General features: G+C 45.9%; 1 protein-coding gene across 1 annotated transcript in view; it reads right to left on the reverse strand.

Annotated features, from left to right (window-relative positions):
- The window catches only part of LHFPL3 (LHFPL tetraspan subfamily member 3), a 347,715-nt gene extending 332,938 nt beyond the window's left edge, over positions 1–14,777 (reverse strand). The window contains exon 1 of the mRNA XM_084811073.1: positions 14,282–14,777. Within this exon, the coding sequence (XP_084667199.1) occupies positions 14,282–14,777 (496 nt within the window). The remainder of the gene's footprint in view (positions 1–14,281) is intronic.
- Positions 14,778–19,003: the final 4,226 nt, after the last annotated feature.

Raw genomic sequence — 19,003 nt, forward strand, 5'->3', positions numbered from 1 at the left:
TTACCTTTTTCAGAAACCAGAAAACCTCATTTTCTCAGAACTCTTAGTCCTGAACAAATATGAATATGTTTTAAATAAATGGATTTTAGAGGCTATTGTGTCTTCAGACTTAAGGATTATAGCTAAAATTTCCATCTCCCACAATTGGAATTAGCACACTGTTCCATATAGTGATGTATATTCTAACCATCCAAACCCTATCTTTTAAATAAATGATAGCCACTGATAGCTAATTCTGCAGCCTTTTCACATATCTTCCTCCATTTTGAAGACAAAACAAGTTTTCAGTTTGCTTCTTCGTGTCATCTCAACACTGTGACCTTGCTATTCTTCATAGTGAAGGACTCATTGGTTTTCAGATATTAGATCCATCACATTTCATCACATTACAGATTTTCATTCCTGATATAAGCCATCTCTATTTTCCTCCCCAGATCAAACAAGGACTGGTTTGTATTTTTGGACACCAGATTTTTAACCTAAGTGCATATAACTTTATGATAAGGAAACAACTATTATTGTCTCATAAAAAGGCTTTTGCTGGTTCTAGTCTTCATGGTATCATCATTCCTATTTTATTTTTTTTTAAAAGACACAGTATTTCTTTTCCTGGCAGCTTTTTAAAGCACAGTGTGATTTCCCCCACCCCTGAGGTTTTCTATACAACTAACAGTAGCCTCCTCAGATATATTCTGTTCAGATTTTAAATTTCATTAGAAAAAGTCAACTGTTAGTCCAAAAGCTTATCCAGGTCCAGGGCCTTTCCATTTGGCCCATCCAGCAACACTTGCCATCCCTAGGAGCTGCTTTTTCCCACGCAAGCTGAGACACAGGGCAAATACAGACGGCTGTGTGAGTGACCCTGATGTTATAACTCCTTGCCAAGCCAATCACCCTGCAAAGTGGCACATCACAGTTTGAAGTGGTATAGCCATCTCTACTGCCTCATTCTGCTTTAGATCAGACCTGATACACAGGCAAAGGATCTCTGTCAGAAGAAGTCTTTAAGTTCTGTTGCTGTTCAGAGTGTGTGTGTGTGTGTGTGAGAGAGAGAGAGAGAAAGAGAGAGAAAGAGAGAGAAAGAGAGATCAGAGCAGGGACAATGGGAGAGTGAGAGGTCAAATTATTTCTCTCTGCACTGTTTTCTCAATATAGCTTTGTCCCCATCAAAGCTGCTCTGAACTCCATAGCAGACCTGTATTTTTTCCCATTGTGCGGCTAAGAGCAGCTTCAAAGGGAACAATTTAGATTTTTTTAAATGTCCAGTTGCGCCCTCAGAGCCTCCTCTTAGACTCTAGCCAAGTTCCTTCCCATTGCCCTTGCAGTTTCCTACCTTCATACTTGCCAGATTGCCTGCCTAGAAGTGGAAATAGCCTCCTCCACTTCTTTCTGCGCCCACTCTCATTCTAAATAAAAGTATTCCTAGATGGTCTTAATGCAAGTTCCTCAGTCTGTACAAACTAAGATCTTAATAAAGGCAAAGGGCTCTTTAACACACAAACACACACACAGCAGGAAAATGGTGCAAGGCAAAGGGTTAGCCCTGCCTCCCCACCCCGCACCGCCCCACAGACCCAACCTGCTTCAGGGCCCCTGCAAGTGGTTTTTGTAAAAGACAAGATATTTGGCATCCCAGTCACCGAATTCCAACATCACGCTTGGTTTGTGTGTTACAGAATGGCTGCATCTGTATGTTCATCTCTTGCTTCACAAACCATGAACCCCACAGACAAGTGCCGCAGCTGGACACGCTTCCCTCTTCTCTTCTCATGGTGTGCTGGCTTCTTGGCATTGACATCCTGTGTTGCACTGAGCCAGAATCCCACCCCCCGGTCACTGGGGATTTCTGGCATAATGTCAGTTAAAAAACCCAGGATTATAACTTACAACAGGGTCCTAATAGGGAACTCTATCTTAATGCAAGCCAGGATCACTGCAATGAAGCTGGTGCATGAGGGGAGGGGGACGGTGGATGACAGAGGAGCCGCAAGCAGCAGCGGTCATCTGTGGCTTCATAAACCATGGTTAACGAAGCCATGGACAAGCATACAAACACAGCCACTAGGTTCACCTGGACATATATGGGTGTGCAGATGGTTTGACAATATTGTGATAACAGGACTTCTATCTTTCCCACCTCTACAGCTTTTGCCAAGCATTTTGTATTTCAGTCTGCCAGGATAATCTTGGCATTTTCAGCCTCGAGTTGGCTTCACATACCTCACCTCGTTGGTTCTTGTTAACTCACAGTGTGAAGCCAGGTTAGTCCTTTTCTTGACACATGAAGGGATCACAAAAGCACTTCAAATAAAATATGCTCTCTGTTCTTTGTGAGATGTGTGAAATCCACTATCCACTAATCCACTAATTTAAAAAAGGAGAAAAGGAGGGAAAATGCACACAAACCATTAGGTATAGACTGATCATTTGACCATCCATGAGTCTTAGACATACGTAGGCAGGTAATTGCAAAATAGAATTAACTTTTAATCTCCCCCTAGATTGGAGGTCAGCCTCAGTATTTTCAGACATACTTTTCCAGAGAAGATTAGTCCACTTACAGTGAAAGGCTCTTACAGTGAAAGGCTCTGAGAAAAAGTATTGTACTTTTGCAAAAGCACAGCACCCAGTTACCTCTTACTATTAAGAAGAGAGTTCACAAATTAACCTGATTACCAAGTCATTAGTTGGTAAGAACTACAGGTATTGCGATAGTACAATGAGTGAACCGTGTGTAAAGGGAAGACTTGTACACAGCAAGGACGTGAAGTGTGTTTCAGTTGTAAACTGTTTGCAGAGCACTGTACAGGGGCATGGCGCACTCCGGCATAAGAGCCCCGTCACCGTGTGCTGAACAGCATTTGCCCTCCTTCAGTAACAGCATCCCCAAGTACAGCGCTGTTTCTTTTGGGATGCTGTTTACTCTTTTTACTTAAATGGGAGATCATAAAGGGGTGCACCTGGGAACATCCTTAAGATGAGAACTAAACCTCCTCCCTGCCTCTCATGTTCCTAACCATTGAGAACTATGTAGGATTTTTCCTTTGTTGTTCTGGGCAGGATTGCCATCTGTTTTGGGGTTCCAATCTATTATCTCTTTATTTAATTTTAGGAATGCTTATGCCTATAATGAGTTAATAGCCTTCATTTTACCTGTCTGGCCTAAAGCACTGCACCTGGTAAAAGTTCTCCTCTTTAGCATTTTGTCTCACTAGTAGCACCGGATTGCATAGGTGACTGACTCTAGTTGGTATAAAAGGTTTCATTTTGGACGCTTCTTGAATGGAGTCACTAGAGTGTTCCTTGTGGTTGAGAACTGCTGCTGGAAATGTTTAGTTCAAAACAAAAAATATCTTATGTTGGCATTTAGATATCTTAGTATCGCAAAGTTTAGTATTTCACTATTACATTTTGGCAGGTCTTAATTTTTAATAATTGTCTTATTTGCAGGTGTTCTATTTAAAAATTGTTAAATACATTTGTGTGTGTATGAGTATTCTTGGAAGTATTTCCAGTTTTTTGATAATTGTTGTTTGGTATTTAATTAGCATTAAATCATAGAGTCATAGAATGGTAGGGTTGGAAGGGGCCTACAAGACCATCCAGTCCAACCCCCTGCTCAGTGCAGGAATCCAGGAAGAAATCCACTTCTTGAATGGCTTGGGGATCCTCAACAGGAAACAGGCTGGGAAGCACTACGCTCCCTGGTGCCACAGCACTATTTCATTATGACTTATTATTATCCCATTTTTATGTATGTCATTGAAGTGTCCCTAAGGAAGGATTTCTTTCTGAAATATGTTGGGCCTGGATTAAATTTCTCTTCTAGCATCCGGAGTATGTTCCCCTTTTTTTGCCCAGCTGCAGAGAATTACTGACTTGGATTCCTGCACTGAGCAGGGGGTTGGACTCAATGGTCTTGTAGGCCCCTTCCAACCCTACTATTCTATGATTCTATGATTAAGCCCACCCTTTCACAGTGATCCTGTTCTTCTTGCAAATCAGCTACTCAGCCCTAGGCTTGCAAACTGCTTTGAAAGGGTCTAATCAATGTGAATCCATGGTATCACAGCCTATCTGCCTGCTTTTGGCTCAATGCTCTGATGTCAGAGAGGCTTGTGGTAAGCTTAGGGGCTTACAGCTGATTGCTTAAGAGAAATCTTGTAATCTGAACGTGAAGTTTCATGAGCATGATTTTGATAAATTAAACAGCACACGTATTGTATATACAGCACTATCAATTACAGACCAGTTGAGTGATCTGGAAACAATCACTGGCTGTTTTTTTATGTAGCTGTGTTAGAACAATTCACATTTTAAAATTGTAAATAATTGCACAAGCTAGACTTTGAAAAGGGCCGCAGTGGCTTAGTGGTTAAGATGCTGAACTGCAGACTGGAAGGTCGGCAGGACAGCAGCTCGAGACCCGAGTGCTGCGTGACGGAGTGAGCTCCTGTCTTCAGTCCCAGCTTCTGCCAACCTAGCAGTTCGAAAGCAAGAAATTGCAAGTAGATAAATAAGTACCGCTTCGGCGGGAAAGGTAACAGCGCTCCGTGCACCTCGGTTCTCAGTCATGCCGGCCACATGATCACGGAAGCGTCTTCGGGCAGCGCTGGCTCTTCGGCTTAGAAATGGAGATGAGCACCACACCCTAGAGTCGGACACGACTGGTTGGGGACACCTTTACCTTTTTTAGACTTTGAAAACACAGTACAGCCTTCAGGAAAGTTGTCAGAGCACATTGTAAGGAAGGAATATTGAACTGAATAATTACTTCAAAGCAAAAACAACAAAGTGTCTTGTGGCACCTTCGAGACTATCAAGTTTATTCTAGCATGAGCTTTTGTGGAATATAGTCCATTTCATCAGATGTGTGGAGTGTTATAGAGAGCTTCAAGTTTATATATAATACATATACTGCATATATACTGTACATATACTGCATATATACTGTACATATACTGCATATACACTGTACATATACTGTATATATACTATACATATACTGCATATATACTGCATATATACTGCATATATACTGTACATATACTGTACATATACTGAATATATACTGTACCGTATATACAGTCAGGGCCAGAAATATTGGAACAAGGATAACTGTTCTGGCAGTTGGCCTCTGTACACCACCACATTGAAGTTGAAAGGAAACACACCCAGATGGGAGCGAAGTCAGGACTTTCAGCTGTAATTCAAGGGGTCTGACAAAAGTGGGGCACTAACCATTCAGGAAGGACAGCCAGTGCCATACACATACCCCCATCTTTGATGGTGTCAGGGTGGACACTGAGCCCATAGAATCCCAGAGTAGTTCTGATTCTGAGGAAGAGGAGTCGCTCCTGGGAGAGGAGCGCGCTCCTCTTTCCCAGGGCCAACAGCTGATGGAGATTCCTCCCACCAGCATTCCTAGCTTAGATAGCAGTCCTGGGAGTGACAGAGCGTGGGAAGCAGACTTGATGGATGTGCGATGCCGACACAGAGAGCGGCACCAAATGGAGGGCGCAGAAAGGAGGCATAGTGACCGGTTGGCGCGCAAACAACGGCTGCGCCCAGAGGATCCAAGGAAAAAGGGGAGGGACTCTCCCTAGTCCTTAAGTTCAGGGGTCTGCCAGTAATTCCCTTTCAAACGGGGCCCAACTGTTCCAACGTAGGGCATAGGTACTCTGCTGCTCACATCTAGTTGGTAACAGTAAAGTTGTTAAGTTGTAAAAGAGGAATAAAGCTTTGAAAAGAATCCCTTTGTCTGTGTCTGGACTTGGCTACTGGATTAGACTGAGAGAGGCCTCCAAGGAGCCCTTGACAGATGGCTCATAAGTAATGGAACAAACCAACATAATTTCAAACGTAAGGATTGCCTTTAATACCTGGATGAAAATCCTTTGCCGGCAATGACTGCCTGAAGTCTGGAACCCATGGACATGACCAAATGCTGAGTTTCCTCCCTCGAGATGCTTTGCCAGGCTTTTACTGCAGCTGCCTTCAGCTGCTGCTTGTTTGTGGGTCTTTCTGCCTTCAGTCTTGTCTTCACTAAGTGAAAAGCATGCTCTATTGGGTTGCGATCAGGTGACTGACTTGGCCAGTGAAGAACATCCCACTGCTTTGCTTTGAGAAACTCTTGGGTAGCTTTTGCTGTATGTTTTGGGTCATTATCCATCTGCAATAGGAAGCGGCGTCCTATCAGTTTGGCAGCATTCGGCTGAATCTGAGCAGAAAGTATAGCCCTATACACTTCAGAATTCATCCTGCTGCTTTTATCAGAAGTCGGGTCATCAATAAACACCAGTGACCCGGTTCCACTGGCAGCCATACATGCCCATGCCATAAAACTGCCTCCACCATGCTTGACAGATGATGTGGTATGCTTTGGATCATGAGCTGTTCCTTTCCTTCTCCATACTTTTCTCTTCCCATCATTCTGGTACAAGTTAATCTTGATTTCATCAGTCCATAGAATCTCACTCCAGAACTGAGCAGGCTTTTTTAGGTGTTTGCTGGCAAAGGCTAATCTGGTCTTTCGGTTCTTGAGCATTACTACTGGTTTGCACCTTGTTGTGAAGCCTCTGTATTTACATTCATAAAACTGTCTCTTGACTGTAGATGTTGACAATGACATGCCTACCTCCTCAAGAGCGTTCTTGACCTGGCTAGATGTTGTGAACGGGTTCCTCTTCACCATGAGCAGAATTCTGCGGTCATCCACTTTAGTTGTCTTCCGTGGTCTTCCAGGCCTTTTGCTGTTGCTGAGCTTGTCAGTTAAGTCCTTTTTCAGGATGTTCCAAACTGTTGTATTGGCCACTCCCACTGTTTTTGCTATCTCTCTGATGGGTTTATTTTGTTTCCTCAGTCTAATGATGGCCTCTTTCACTCGCATGGACACCTCTTTGGACCTCATGTTGGGGGTTCCAGTGAACAGCTACCAAATGCAAATGTAATACTCAGAACCACCTCCAGGCCTTTTATCTGCTTGATTGGTCATGCGGTACCCAGGAAACAGGCCACACCTGGCCATGCAGCTGCTTGTCAGCCATTCGTTCCATTACTTTTGAGCCACCAACAATGGGTGTGTGTGTATGCCACTGGCTGTCCTTCCTGAATGGTTAGTGCCCCACTTTTGACAAACCCCTTGAATTACAGCTGAAAGTCCTGACTTCGCTCCTATCTGGGTGTGTTTCCTTTCAACTTCAATGTGGTGGTGTACAGAGGCCAACTGCCAAAACAGTTATCCTTGTTCCAATTTCTGGCCCTGACTGTATATGTACAAAGCCTACTCTGCAGGGGTGGAGGGCCAATTAAGATGGTCTGCCCCAAGAGACCAATGGTTCCAAATGGCTTTCTGATGTCTCTTGGGGATTTTCCTGTCACCTCAGCAGGTGATTCTCTCAAAGCCCTGGTTAATCTCTGGAACAGAGAAATGGCCCGGGGGGTTGACGTGATCACTCCTGAGTGTCCTCTCCCACAGAATGGAGCCCAACAAGCCCCCTGGTTTTCCAGGGTGCTTCAGGCAATGAAATGAGTGGGACATCAACTAGAGCGATGTTGGCGGAAAAATCAGAATTAATGTCCAAACATGGACTAGAGCTCATTTGAAAGCCTACTCCATGGCAATGCGGGCAGCAAATCATACTTCCCCTCCACCATTGTGTCTGCTCAGAGTCGCCAAGCAGAGCTTTTTTGAGTGGTCAGAGGCCTGTTATGCTTTGGCCCAAAAGAAGAAGAAGTGGACCTCTCGATAGCCCGCTGTGATCAATTTATGGGAAACTTTGCAGATAAAATCGATCGTATCTGTGCCAACTTGGATGCCATAGTTGATACAGGTCAAGAGGATGTAACTTTGACTCCTGCTTGTCCAATGAATAGTTTTCAAATTGTACATCCCGAGGATGTGGTCAGGTTCCTTGGAAAAGTGAGGCATACCACTTGGGTCCTGGACCCCTCCCCTTCCTTGGTTATAAAAGCAGCTGGGGGGGGGGGCTGAGTGTGTAATCACACATCTTTACAACAATGTGTGATTCTGTCTTACCTAAAGGAGGCAGTGGTGAGACCTTTGTTTAAAAAAACCTCCCCAAACCCCACTGTGCTGGACAATTCCCACCCGGTCTCCAATATTCCATTCTTGGGCAAGTGCTGATACATGTGGTGGCTTCTCAGCTCCAGGGATTTCTGGGTGAGATGGATTATCTAGATCCATTTCAATCTGGCTTCAGGCCTGGTTATGAGGAAGAGACTGCTCTGGCTGCCTTGATCGATGATTTACACTGGGAACTGGACAGGGGGAATGTACTGGTCCTAAATCTATGCCTGATATCGGTAATAGCCTGGATGAGCAAACAAACTGAAGCTTAATCCAAACAAGACAGAGATGTTCCTGGTCAGCTGAAAGACAGATCAGGAAATGGGATTCAACCCATGCTGGATGGGGTTACACTGAGGCTCGCAGTTTGGGTGTACTCTTGGACTTAGCCCAGTGAGCTTGCACACCTGAGGTTAGTGCGCCAACTGCGCCCATTCCAAGAAATATCTAATCTCACCATGGTCACACATGCCTTAGTTACATCCTGTTTGGACTACTGCAACATGCTCTACAAGGGGCTGCCTTTGAAAACTGTTCAGAAACTTCAGGTGGTCCAGAATACTGCAGCCAGACTGTTGACCATAGCCGGCTACAGGGAGCACGTAACTCCCTTGTTACAGCAGCTTCACTGCCGTCTGTTCAAACTGGTGTCTGTTTCTGGGCAGAATTCAAAGGGCTGGTTATGACCTATAAAATCCTGTATGGCTTGAGACGTAGCTACCTGAAAGAACGCCTTCTCCCATATGACCCTGCCTGGTCCTTAAGTTCTTCTGAAGAGGCCCTTGTTTTGAGACCACCACCATCAGAGGAGGGTTTGGTGGAATTGTGAGAGAGGGCCTTTTCGGTGGCCTCTCCCAGGCTGTCGAACTCCCTCCTAAGAGAGGCTAGGTTCGCCCCCCTCTGCTGTCCTTCTGACGGCAGGCAAAGACCAATTTATTCAAGAAGGCCTTTGACCTGTAAGTGGGTTTGTGGGTTGGGGGCTGTTTTTATTCTGTAATTGTTACGTTTTTACTGTATTTTCATGGGTTTTACTGTTTTAATCTGTTCTAGATTGTTTTGTAAGCTGCCTTAAGTGCCGTTTTTAGGGTGGAAAGGTGGGGTATAAATCAAATCAATGCATAGTAAGGTATAATCCTGAAACTCTCCATAATACTCTACGTAGCTGATGAAGTGAGCTATAGACCATGAAACCGTGTACCAGAATAAATGTATGAGTCTTTAAGGTATCACAAGATTCTTTGTTGTAACTAACTTGGCTACCCTCTGAAAATTGTTACTTCAAAAGCTGTGTCAATTACCCCCATATAAATCCTAAGACATGTTTAGTATTTTTTGCACAGGATCTATTCATTCAGTATGAGGGATGATTTTAAGTGAATTATTAATGTACAACTAAAATGATGCAACAACACAATATTCTGGTTGTTCTTCAACTACCAGAACTTTGGTAGAGAAAACAGTAAGACCACAATATTAAGTGCTCATTTCAAAAAAAAAATCCTCTAAGTATATGCTTTCATTTGGGTGGTGTTTTTTCTGTAGGCATTTCACTTTTGCCTGTCTCCACTCCAATCAGTTCAAATACATGCAGCTTTAGTAAGTTCACCTTCCTTTTATTTTGACTTGGAAAGAAGTGTAAACAAATCCTGAAATCGGCTCTTTATAAATGCAGATGACATTGGCAAAAATCCAAACAGAAAGTTTAGCTTTTAAATGCCAGCTTAAAAAACAACAACACTGTGTTGCTCTTTTGTACATAAAGATACCTACAGAGTTGAACTACCTACTTAACTTGGCTACATATGTATAGAAAAAAGCAATCTTTTATACCAAGTCCATCCCTGGAATATGAAAAATAGTCTGTTCATGACAATAGGAAATGCAGAGTAAGACACATAAATTACAGCCTAAGAAACCTGAATGTGAGTAAGCAGTTTGCTCATGCACACAGCCCATTTGCTCTCACTTTACCCTTCACACAAGTGGGTAAACAAATCAGGAAAGCAAGAGCTTTGTGTGACATCTAAACTCAGGATTTTGGTTTGTTTCACTCAAGCCAGGATTGTAAGCCATCTTTAAACCAGGTTTTGGTTTATGAATCCTGGCTAGTCTAGGTATAATAAGCCATTATCCTAGGTCTGGACATCACATAAAGCTCTCTTTTTCCTGGTTTGTTACACCCTCACAGGAAGGAAGGGGCACAGCACAAAAAAGGAGACTGCATGCACCAGCACACTGCTCACTCACATTCTTGTGTATTAAGCCATAATTCATGGCTTAAAGTGATGTGCAAACCTGGCAAATGTTTTAGTAAATTACCTTGGTAAATTTTAAGGGTCATGATATGGTGTTAATTCACAATAGTGCTCCTTTAATTCACTGACAGATCACAAGCTTTAGGTGGAAAGAAGTTATCAATTTCTATTAATACTGAGATCACCTGAGAATGGTTTCAGTGCAGCCTCTCTAACACATCTCTCTAACATAGCAATTTGCATTGTACTTTATTGCATCACACCTTGCATCTGGAAGGGCATACTTGCTGAGCATACAGCCGTTTATCAAATGTGAATCACACTACTGAGGCACAAGTGATGTCAGATTTAATTCAAATGATACAGTGACCTTGTTTGCACATAATGCTAGCCCACAGTTTATTTAACCTATGGGTTGTTGAATTCTGGGTTGTTGTGATGTGTGAACCAAGTTTAACAAACAAACTAACAAACTATGGCTTATTAACCACAAACAACCAGACCTCAATGGGCCAGTTTGTATGACACGCCAGGTTCACCAGGGTTTTTTAACCCACGGTGAGCCGCGGTGCATACCAGGCACCATTTTAAATATGCATGTCATGCAAACCTGGCCACTGAGGGTTGTTTGAGGATTAAATAAGCAGGGGTTGCATATTCAAAATGTCACCTGGCACACACCACAGTTCATCATGGGTAAAACACCCTCCAGTGAGCCTGGCATGTCATATGAACTGGGCCACTGTTTGTTGTTGGGTGGTGAACACTGGATTGTTTAAACCATGGGTTGTCATTATGTGTGAACCCTGAACTGTGGGTTGTTCATGGGTTCTTTTGCAAGGCTACAGAGGCAGCAGGCAAGAGTCGTAAAAAAAATAACCACTCTACATGCTAGTACTACAGCACTACAAAGGCGTTTGGGATACAAGGAGGGAGTGAGCTAAGGAGAAGGGAAACAAAGAACCAGAGACTGAGGAAACAAACCATGTTTTGTTTGATCATGTGCCAGACAAACCCTGGGTAGAGCAACAGACCAAGGGTTAAATAAATAATGGGTTAGTGTTATGTATGAACCAGATCAGTGACTACTAGTGTCACTGCCAGAATTGAACGGAATTAGAATTTAAGTGAAATCCAGCACTTTGGCATGTCCAGAATATTGTTGTGAAAACGTTGGCAGTTTTACTGAAATCTGTCAATCTTTCATCAAATCCACTGTAGAAGGAACAAAGAAGAAAGGAGAATATCTTCATGCTCTATGTTAATGTGCATTAAGTATTAATGTACAATATTAAGATACCTGTGTTCTGGAAAACTTACAAGCACAAAGAACACTGATATGTAGCAATGAACACAATGGATCCCATGCTTTTCTGCAACCCCATACATCAGGGGTGGGCAGAAGGGAGATCCCCCAGTTTTGGGACTTCAACTCCCAGAAGCCCCTGCCAGCATAACTAATTGTCAGGAATGCTGGAGTTGGAGTCTAAAATATTGGGAGATCTACTTTCTGCCCAACCTGCCATACATAATAATATACTTATATACTGAAATCCAGTATAAAAAATTCCACATGAAATCAAACACCACTATTTAGCACCTTTTAGGTCTTTCCAAAAGATGAACCAAGAGGAATCAGATGGCATCTTTAGACACACTTTGCAAAGACAAACAAAAAACAAAAAACACCTGCTTCTATCACGTAGTTTTACCTAGATACATGTAACGATATTAAATTCTACAATTTAATTCCAATCCAAAATGTTATGAATGGGATCAGACTTGAAGTGATAGTATTAACTCCAAAATCATTTTGAGAAGAATCAGACTTGAAAGGGAAAAAAGGGGAAATAAATAAATCCATAAATGGTGTTTACAAATTCACATCACCTTTATAGAAACAGTCATAACGAACCTTCAAATCTGGTATTATTTCTGAATGACAGCCTAAGTCTGTGGAGAACACAGCATTGTAGACAGCACTACTATTTGACTAAATACAGCAGCTGAATAGAGCCTCCAATAGATCATTCAAGAATACATATTTTGGAGACACAATTTTAACTATATTATTCCTACAGCAAAAGCTTGAGTGTGCCAGAATTTTGCTTTGTTTTTCTGGCAGAAGACCAAGCAAGATTTCTGCTTTGATTTTATATACCTGTCTTCCCTCAAATTAATCACCCTTTCTGTTCAATAAAAAATGTTTATTGCCTTCTTTACCCAGAATTTCTTTTCTCCTCCTTCCACTTACTGCCAAAATATAGAAGTTTTGAAAAGAGCACATCAAAGCTCTGTCATTTGCTTATTCCTCCCTTCTTGAGGGTCAATTAATTGACATTTAAACGTAACCAACCCCTTTTTTTAACCAACCCTCTGCTTTCCAAGGACAGATTTAGACTACAAGCAATACCCAGAATGTTATACTACATAAAAGGAATTGATCAGTGTCCATGTCAACACGGATCAGACCCAAACCTTCATTTATAAATGGCTGCCCTGTTAGAGTGTTTTGGTGCTGTAAGTATTTTAGACATTGAGATGGAAAAGGGTTTCTGTGACTCTTTTGCCCTCTTTTGCCACATTAGCTACATGGTCATTTTTTCCCCTGGCAAACCAAAATTAAGCCTTCCTTGAAAAAGGAGAGAGACACTGACGATGCTCAGGGATCCGCCCACATCACAGGCTGTGCAGCCCCATCTCTTCACTTTCCTCAGGAAGCCAATGTATACCCCACATGGAAGTTGCAGAGTAAGGCTGCGATCCTATGCACACTTACGTTGGGCCAAGTGCCATTGAACCCAATGGCGCTTCACCTCCGAGTCAACATTCAGGGGCTTCTGCTGCATGCCTGTTGGTTCCCCCACCCGCCCAATGGTCCTACCACATGGAGAAGCCAAGCCCTGCGAAAGAAAGCACGATCCCAGCTACCTCTCAACCCAATATCAGTAGCAAGACCTCACCCATGTTGGGAGGCAGCATTCACTCACCATAGCGCCTACACCAAACACACCTCAGGAACGGAGCAACTTCGCCTGTCCTGTGGGACTTCTTTCCCGCATCCCCCAAGGTTCTCGTTACCAGTGACCTTTTCTTAAGTACCAGTCTCTGCCAGAGGACAGATTTCTCAGTGGGAGTTAAAATGTTGCTTTTGCCGTTGCCATTGTGAAGATACACATCACGTTATTTGGGAAGATATGTAGAAGCAGCAGCCCTAGTTTCCCCCACAGATATTACAATGTGCTATACTATGGCGTAACAGTTATCGACACCCAGACATAGAGAGACATGATCGCCCAGTCAGTTCAAAATGACTAATACTAGTGCACCTATGCACTAGATTGTTTTTTCTGTTTTTGGAACGGTTTCGACCCTAAAGCGAGCAACCTTCATCCGTCCAAGCGTGTTCCAGTGTGACAACGCGTTCTTACACACAGTCTCTCTGTCACACACACACACACACACACCTTCCCCAGCCACATTTTACCCCAGACATCCCTTGACAGCCTTATGCACATTTAAGTTTCTCTCTATTAACTACCCAGCTCTTTGCCTGCAGGGATATTTAACCCCTGAAAGCCTCCGCTCCACTTCATGTCACATTTCCCAACCTCCCCCACCGCCAATGGCAAGAAGGCCAACTGATGCCTTTTCTGGCAGGTATTAACACCGAATAGTTTCTGAGGCATAAAATCCCGCCTTTGCCTACGCAGAACTCTCTCGGTGCTTCTGGCCCCTGGGTGCATGTCAGATTTGTGGGGAGATCTTTTCTGCCCCCACCCCCCCGAACCCATTTTGCCGCGTCAGCGGTCCGACTCTGCCCGGACGTCCCAGTCGCTTTCGTCCGTCGCTCCCTCCCTCCGGGGGCGGGCTGGCGGGGGGGGGGGGGCCGCCGCCGCCGCCGCCGCGGAGGTGCGATTTTTAACCCCTGCCTTACCGGAGCTCAGCTGCATCCAGGCACAGATCTTGTAGACGGTGGCGGTGTTGCAGAAGAAGAAGAGGACGAAGCAGACGATGCAGGCGATGATGAGCATCATGGAGAGCCCGATGAAGAAGGAGGCGGCTTTGAAGGCTCCCGACGGGAGGCTGGAGAAGTCCGTGAAGCTGCCGTGGCAGCTGAGCTCCCGGGAGAAGCCGCTGCCCGTGCAGAAGTGGAAGAGCCCGAAGTAGCCCGCCTGCGGGGTGTCCACGCCGTCCCCGATCCAGTACGGCTGGAAAAAGCACACCACGTTGACGATGGCGAAGCAGATGGTGAAGATGGCCCAGAGCACGCCGATGGCCCGCGAGTTCCGCACGTAGTTGGTGTGGTACAGCTTGGCCGCCTCCTGCGCCGGGAGCGGCCCTCCGGCCCCGGCCGCCGGCCCCGCGCCCCCCGCCGCCGCCGCCCCCTCGGCGGAGGAAGCCGCCGCCGCCGCCGCCGCCGCCCCGGGCATCCTCGCCGAGAAGCGCCCCCCTCAGAGCCGGCCCGCGCGCCGCAAACGCCAGCCCCGCCGCGCGCCGCGCCGCCCCGCTTCACCCGCTCCGCGGCGGCTGCATCTCCTCCCCGCGGGCGGACGAGCGCGCGTCTCCCCGGGGCCCGCGGCGAGGGCAGGCGAGCGGGCGCCGGGGCAGCGCGGGCAGCGCGGGCAGCGCGCGCGCCCCTGCCTGCCTGCCTGCCTGCCCGCCTGCCTGCCTGCCCGCCTGCCTGCCGGGCGGCTTCTGGGAGAACGCCGGAGGGGCGGGCCGGGCGGGCGAGCGAGCGCGACGAGCGCCGCGCACACTGCCCCAGCGCGGCTCCGCGCGGGCGAGCCCGGCTTCCTCGCTCGCTGCTCTCTGCCGCCGCCGCGCAGTCGCGCCCGGGCGGCGAAAGGGGGACCAGGCAGGCAGGCGCGGCCGCGGGGGCGGAGCTGCCGCTGCAGGGGGGCGGGGGCGCAACGCGGGGGGCGGAGGGATTGCGGGGAGGTGCGCCTGGCCTCCCGCAGGCGCGCCCTGCGGCGGCGGGGGCAGCAGCCGGAGGAGGCCACGTGTTGAGGGGGGCCCGCGCGCGCGCCCCGAAAGGGCGCGTGGGCTTCTTCCTTGATTTTTTTTTTTTTAAATTTTAGAACGGGGTTAGGCAACCGGTTGCCCTCCAGGTGTTTTGGACTACAACCCCCATCAGCCCCAGCTAGCAGGACCAATGGTCGGGGGTTGTGGGAGCTGTTGTCCAAAAGACTTGGAAGGCACCGGCTTGCTTTTTCTTTAGAGCCCTTAGTACAGGGATAGGCAGTGTGGTGCCCATGGGACACCACATTTTGAGGCACCCACCCCTCCCATTTAAAAAAAAGTAACATTTTCTTACAGGCAGCTGGAATTGCAGTGAAATAGGTACTGGGAAGAGTGGGTTCAAGGAGTTGTTTAGTGTGCTGGGACCTCAGACCTCTACTTTGTACTCAGCCTTTTGAGCAGGTTACTTGACCTTTGCCACAAGTCCCATCAGAGCCATTTTTTTTGGGGGGGGGGTGTGCCAGGACAGTTTCTCAAATTGGTAAATGTGCCCCTGCTGCAAAAAAATTCCAGCTCTGGTAAGTGCAGGAGGGGCAAAATACTCAACAGGATAAGCATTCTCTTCTCATGGCGCCACCATGTTGGGGGATAGCTGCACCAGTTGAATGAATCATAGAATCATAGAATAGTAGGGTTGGAAGGGGCCTACAAGGCCATCGAGTCCAACCCCCTGCTCAATGCAGGAATCCAAGTCAGAGCATCCCTGACAAATGGCTGTCCAGCCTCGTCTTGAAGGCCTCCAGTGTGGGAGAGCCCACCACCTCCCCAGGTAATTGGTTCCATTGCCGTATTGCTCTGACACTCAGGAAGTTTTTCCTGATGTTCAGTTGGAATCTGGCTTCCTGTAACTTGAGCCCATTATTCCGTGTCCTGCACTCTGGGATGATCAAGAAGAGATCCTGGCCTTCTTCTCTGTGACAACCTTTCAAGTACTTGAAGAGCGCTATCATATCTCCCCTCAGTCTTCTCTTCTCAAGGCTAAACATGCCCAGTTCTTTCAGTCTCTCTTCATAGGGCTTTGTTTCCAGTCCCCTGATCATCTTTGTGGCCCTCCTTTGAACCCTCTCCAGCTTGTCTGCATCCTTCTTAAAGTGTGGTGCCCAGAACTGGACACAGTACTCCAGATGAGGCCTAACCAGTGCTGAGTAGAGGGGAACTAGTACTTCCCGGGATTTGGAAGCGATGCTTCTATGAATGCAGCCCAAAATAGCATTTGCCTTTTTTGCAGCCACATCACATTGTTGGCTCATATTCAGCTTGTGATCGACGACAATTCCAAGATCCTTCTCGCTCGTAGTGTGGTTGAGCCACGTATCCCCCATCTTGTAACTGTGCATTTGGTTTCTTTTTCCTAGGTGCAGAACTTGGCATTTGTCCCTATTAAATGCCATTCTGTTGTTTTCTGCCCAGCACTCCAGTCTATCCAGATCACTTTGAATTTTGTTTCTGTCTTCCAAAGTATTAGCTATCCCTCCCAATTTTGTGTCATCTGCAAATTTGATCAGCATTCCCTGCACCTCCTCCTCCAAGTCATTAATAAAAATATTGAAGAGCACTGGGCCCAGGACTGAGCCCTGCGGTACCCCACTCGTTACCTCTCCCCAGCTTGAGAAGGTCCCATTGATAAGCACTCTTTGGGTCCGATTCTGTAGCCAACTGTGGATCCACATGATCGTTGTTTCATCTAGCCCACTTCGAGCTAGTTTGCTCATCAGGATATCATGGGCACTTTGTCGAAAGCTTTGCTGAAGTCGAGGTATATGATGTCTACAGCATTCCCACGGTCTACAAGGGAGGTGACTTGATCAAAAAATGAGATCAGATTTGTCTGGCAGGACTTGTTTTTGACAAATCCATGTTGGCTTCGAGTAATCACTGCATTGTTGTCAAGGTGCTTCCAGATGGATTGCTTTATGATCTGCTCCAGAATTTTCCCAGGGATTGATGTCAGACTGACTGGTCTGTAGTTCCCAGGTTCCTCCTTTTTACCCTTTTTGAAGATAGGGACAACGTTAGCCCTCCTCCAGTCATCTGGCACTTCCCCGGTCCTCCATGATTTCTCAAAGAGAATAGACAGCGGTTCTGAGAGCTCTTCTGCCAGTTCCTTTATGACTCTAGGATGCAGTTCATCTGGCCCTGGAGATTTGAACTCATTCAAAGTAATGAGGTGTTCCTTGACCATATGCCTGTCGATCTCAAGCTGCAATCCTGCCCCTTCAGCCTGTACTTCGCCTTTGCCAGGGGGGTCATAGACCCTCTTTTGGGAGAAGACTGAGCCAAAGTAGGAATTGAGCACCTCTGCCTTTTCTTTGTCATCTGTTATCATTTTGCCATCCTTATTTAATAGCTGAACAACCATTTCTTTCCTCTGCCTTTTACTATGCACGTAGCTGAAGAAAGCCTTTTTGTTGTTTTTAGCATCCCTCGCTAACCTCACCTCGTTCTCCGCTTTAGCCTTCCTGACGCCATCCCTGCAATTCTGTGCTACCTGCCTGTACTCTTCCTTTGTTACTTGGCCTTCTTTCCACTTCCTATATGTGTCCTTCTTTGTTTTCAGGTCATCCCTAAGCTTTTTGTGAAGCCACATTGGCTTCTTCTGTTGTCTTCCACCTTTTCTTCTTGTTGGAATTGTTTGTGATTGTGCCTTGAGAATTTCCTTTTTTAAAAGTTCCCACCCATCTTGGACTCCTTTTCTCGCTAGCATTGCTTGCCATGGGACCTTACTGATCATTGTTCTGAGTTTATGAAAATCAGCTTTCCTAAAATCCAGGGTACGCGTTTGAGTACACTCGGCTTTTGCTTCCCTTAGAACCAAGAACTCAAGTACAACATGGTCGCTTTCCCCCAGAGTTCCTGTAACTGCTACTTTATCCACTAAGTCATCTCTGTTGGTTAGGATCAAGTCAAGGATAGCCGATCCTCTAGTTCCTTCCTCTACTTTCTGTAGGAGGAAGTTATCCGCCACACAAGTCAGGAATTTCCTGGAGGGGCCATGTTTTGCAGAATTTGTCTCCCAACAAATATCGGGGAAATTGAAGTCCCCCATTACTACTACATCATGCTTCCTTAAAACATTGGCTATTTGCTTTTCAAAAGTTTCATCCTTGTCTTCTCCTTGATTGGGTGGCCGGTAGTAGACTCCGACCACCAGGTTCCTTTTATTCTTTGCTCCATTTATTTCAACCCAGATGCTCTCGATGGGGCTACCAAGCTCCTCCTCCTGTATTTCTGTGCAGAGATATGTATTTTTCACATACAGTGCAACCCCGCCTCCCTTTCTGTTCCTCCTGTTCTTTTTGAACAAGTTATATCCTTCAACTGCTGTATTCCAGTCATGAGAGTCATCCCACCAAGTCTCAGTTATACCTATCAAGTCATAATTTCCCTCCTGTATTAAGAGTTCAAGTTCGTTCTGTTTGTTTCCCATACTCTGGGCATTAGTATATAGACATCGAAGACCATGTGCTTCATAGTCTGGCTTTCTTCCTACATGTGTCTGAAGACTATTATTGGGCGCTATCAGCGCTGTTCTCTCCATTGCAGTGCATGCGCCTACGTCCATTGTTACCCCCAACATTACATCTCCCTTCCCCGTAGGATTCAGTTTAAAGCCCTCCTGATGAAGTTCTTCATGCTG

The sequence above is a fragment of the Heloderma suspectum genome, chromosome 7 (assembly GCF_057233095.1).
Source record: "Heloderma suspectum isolate Gila_16-S chromosome 7, 16-S_ref, whole genome shotgun sequence".
NCBI classification, from domain to species: domain Eukaryota; kingdom Metazoa; phylum Chordata; class Lepidosauria; order Squamata; family Helodermatidae; genus Heloderma; species Heloderma suspectum.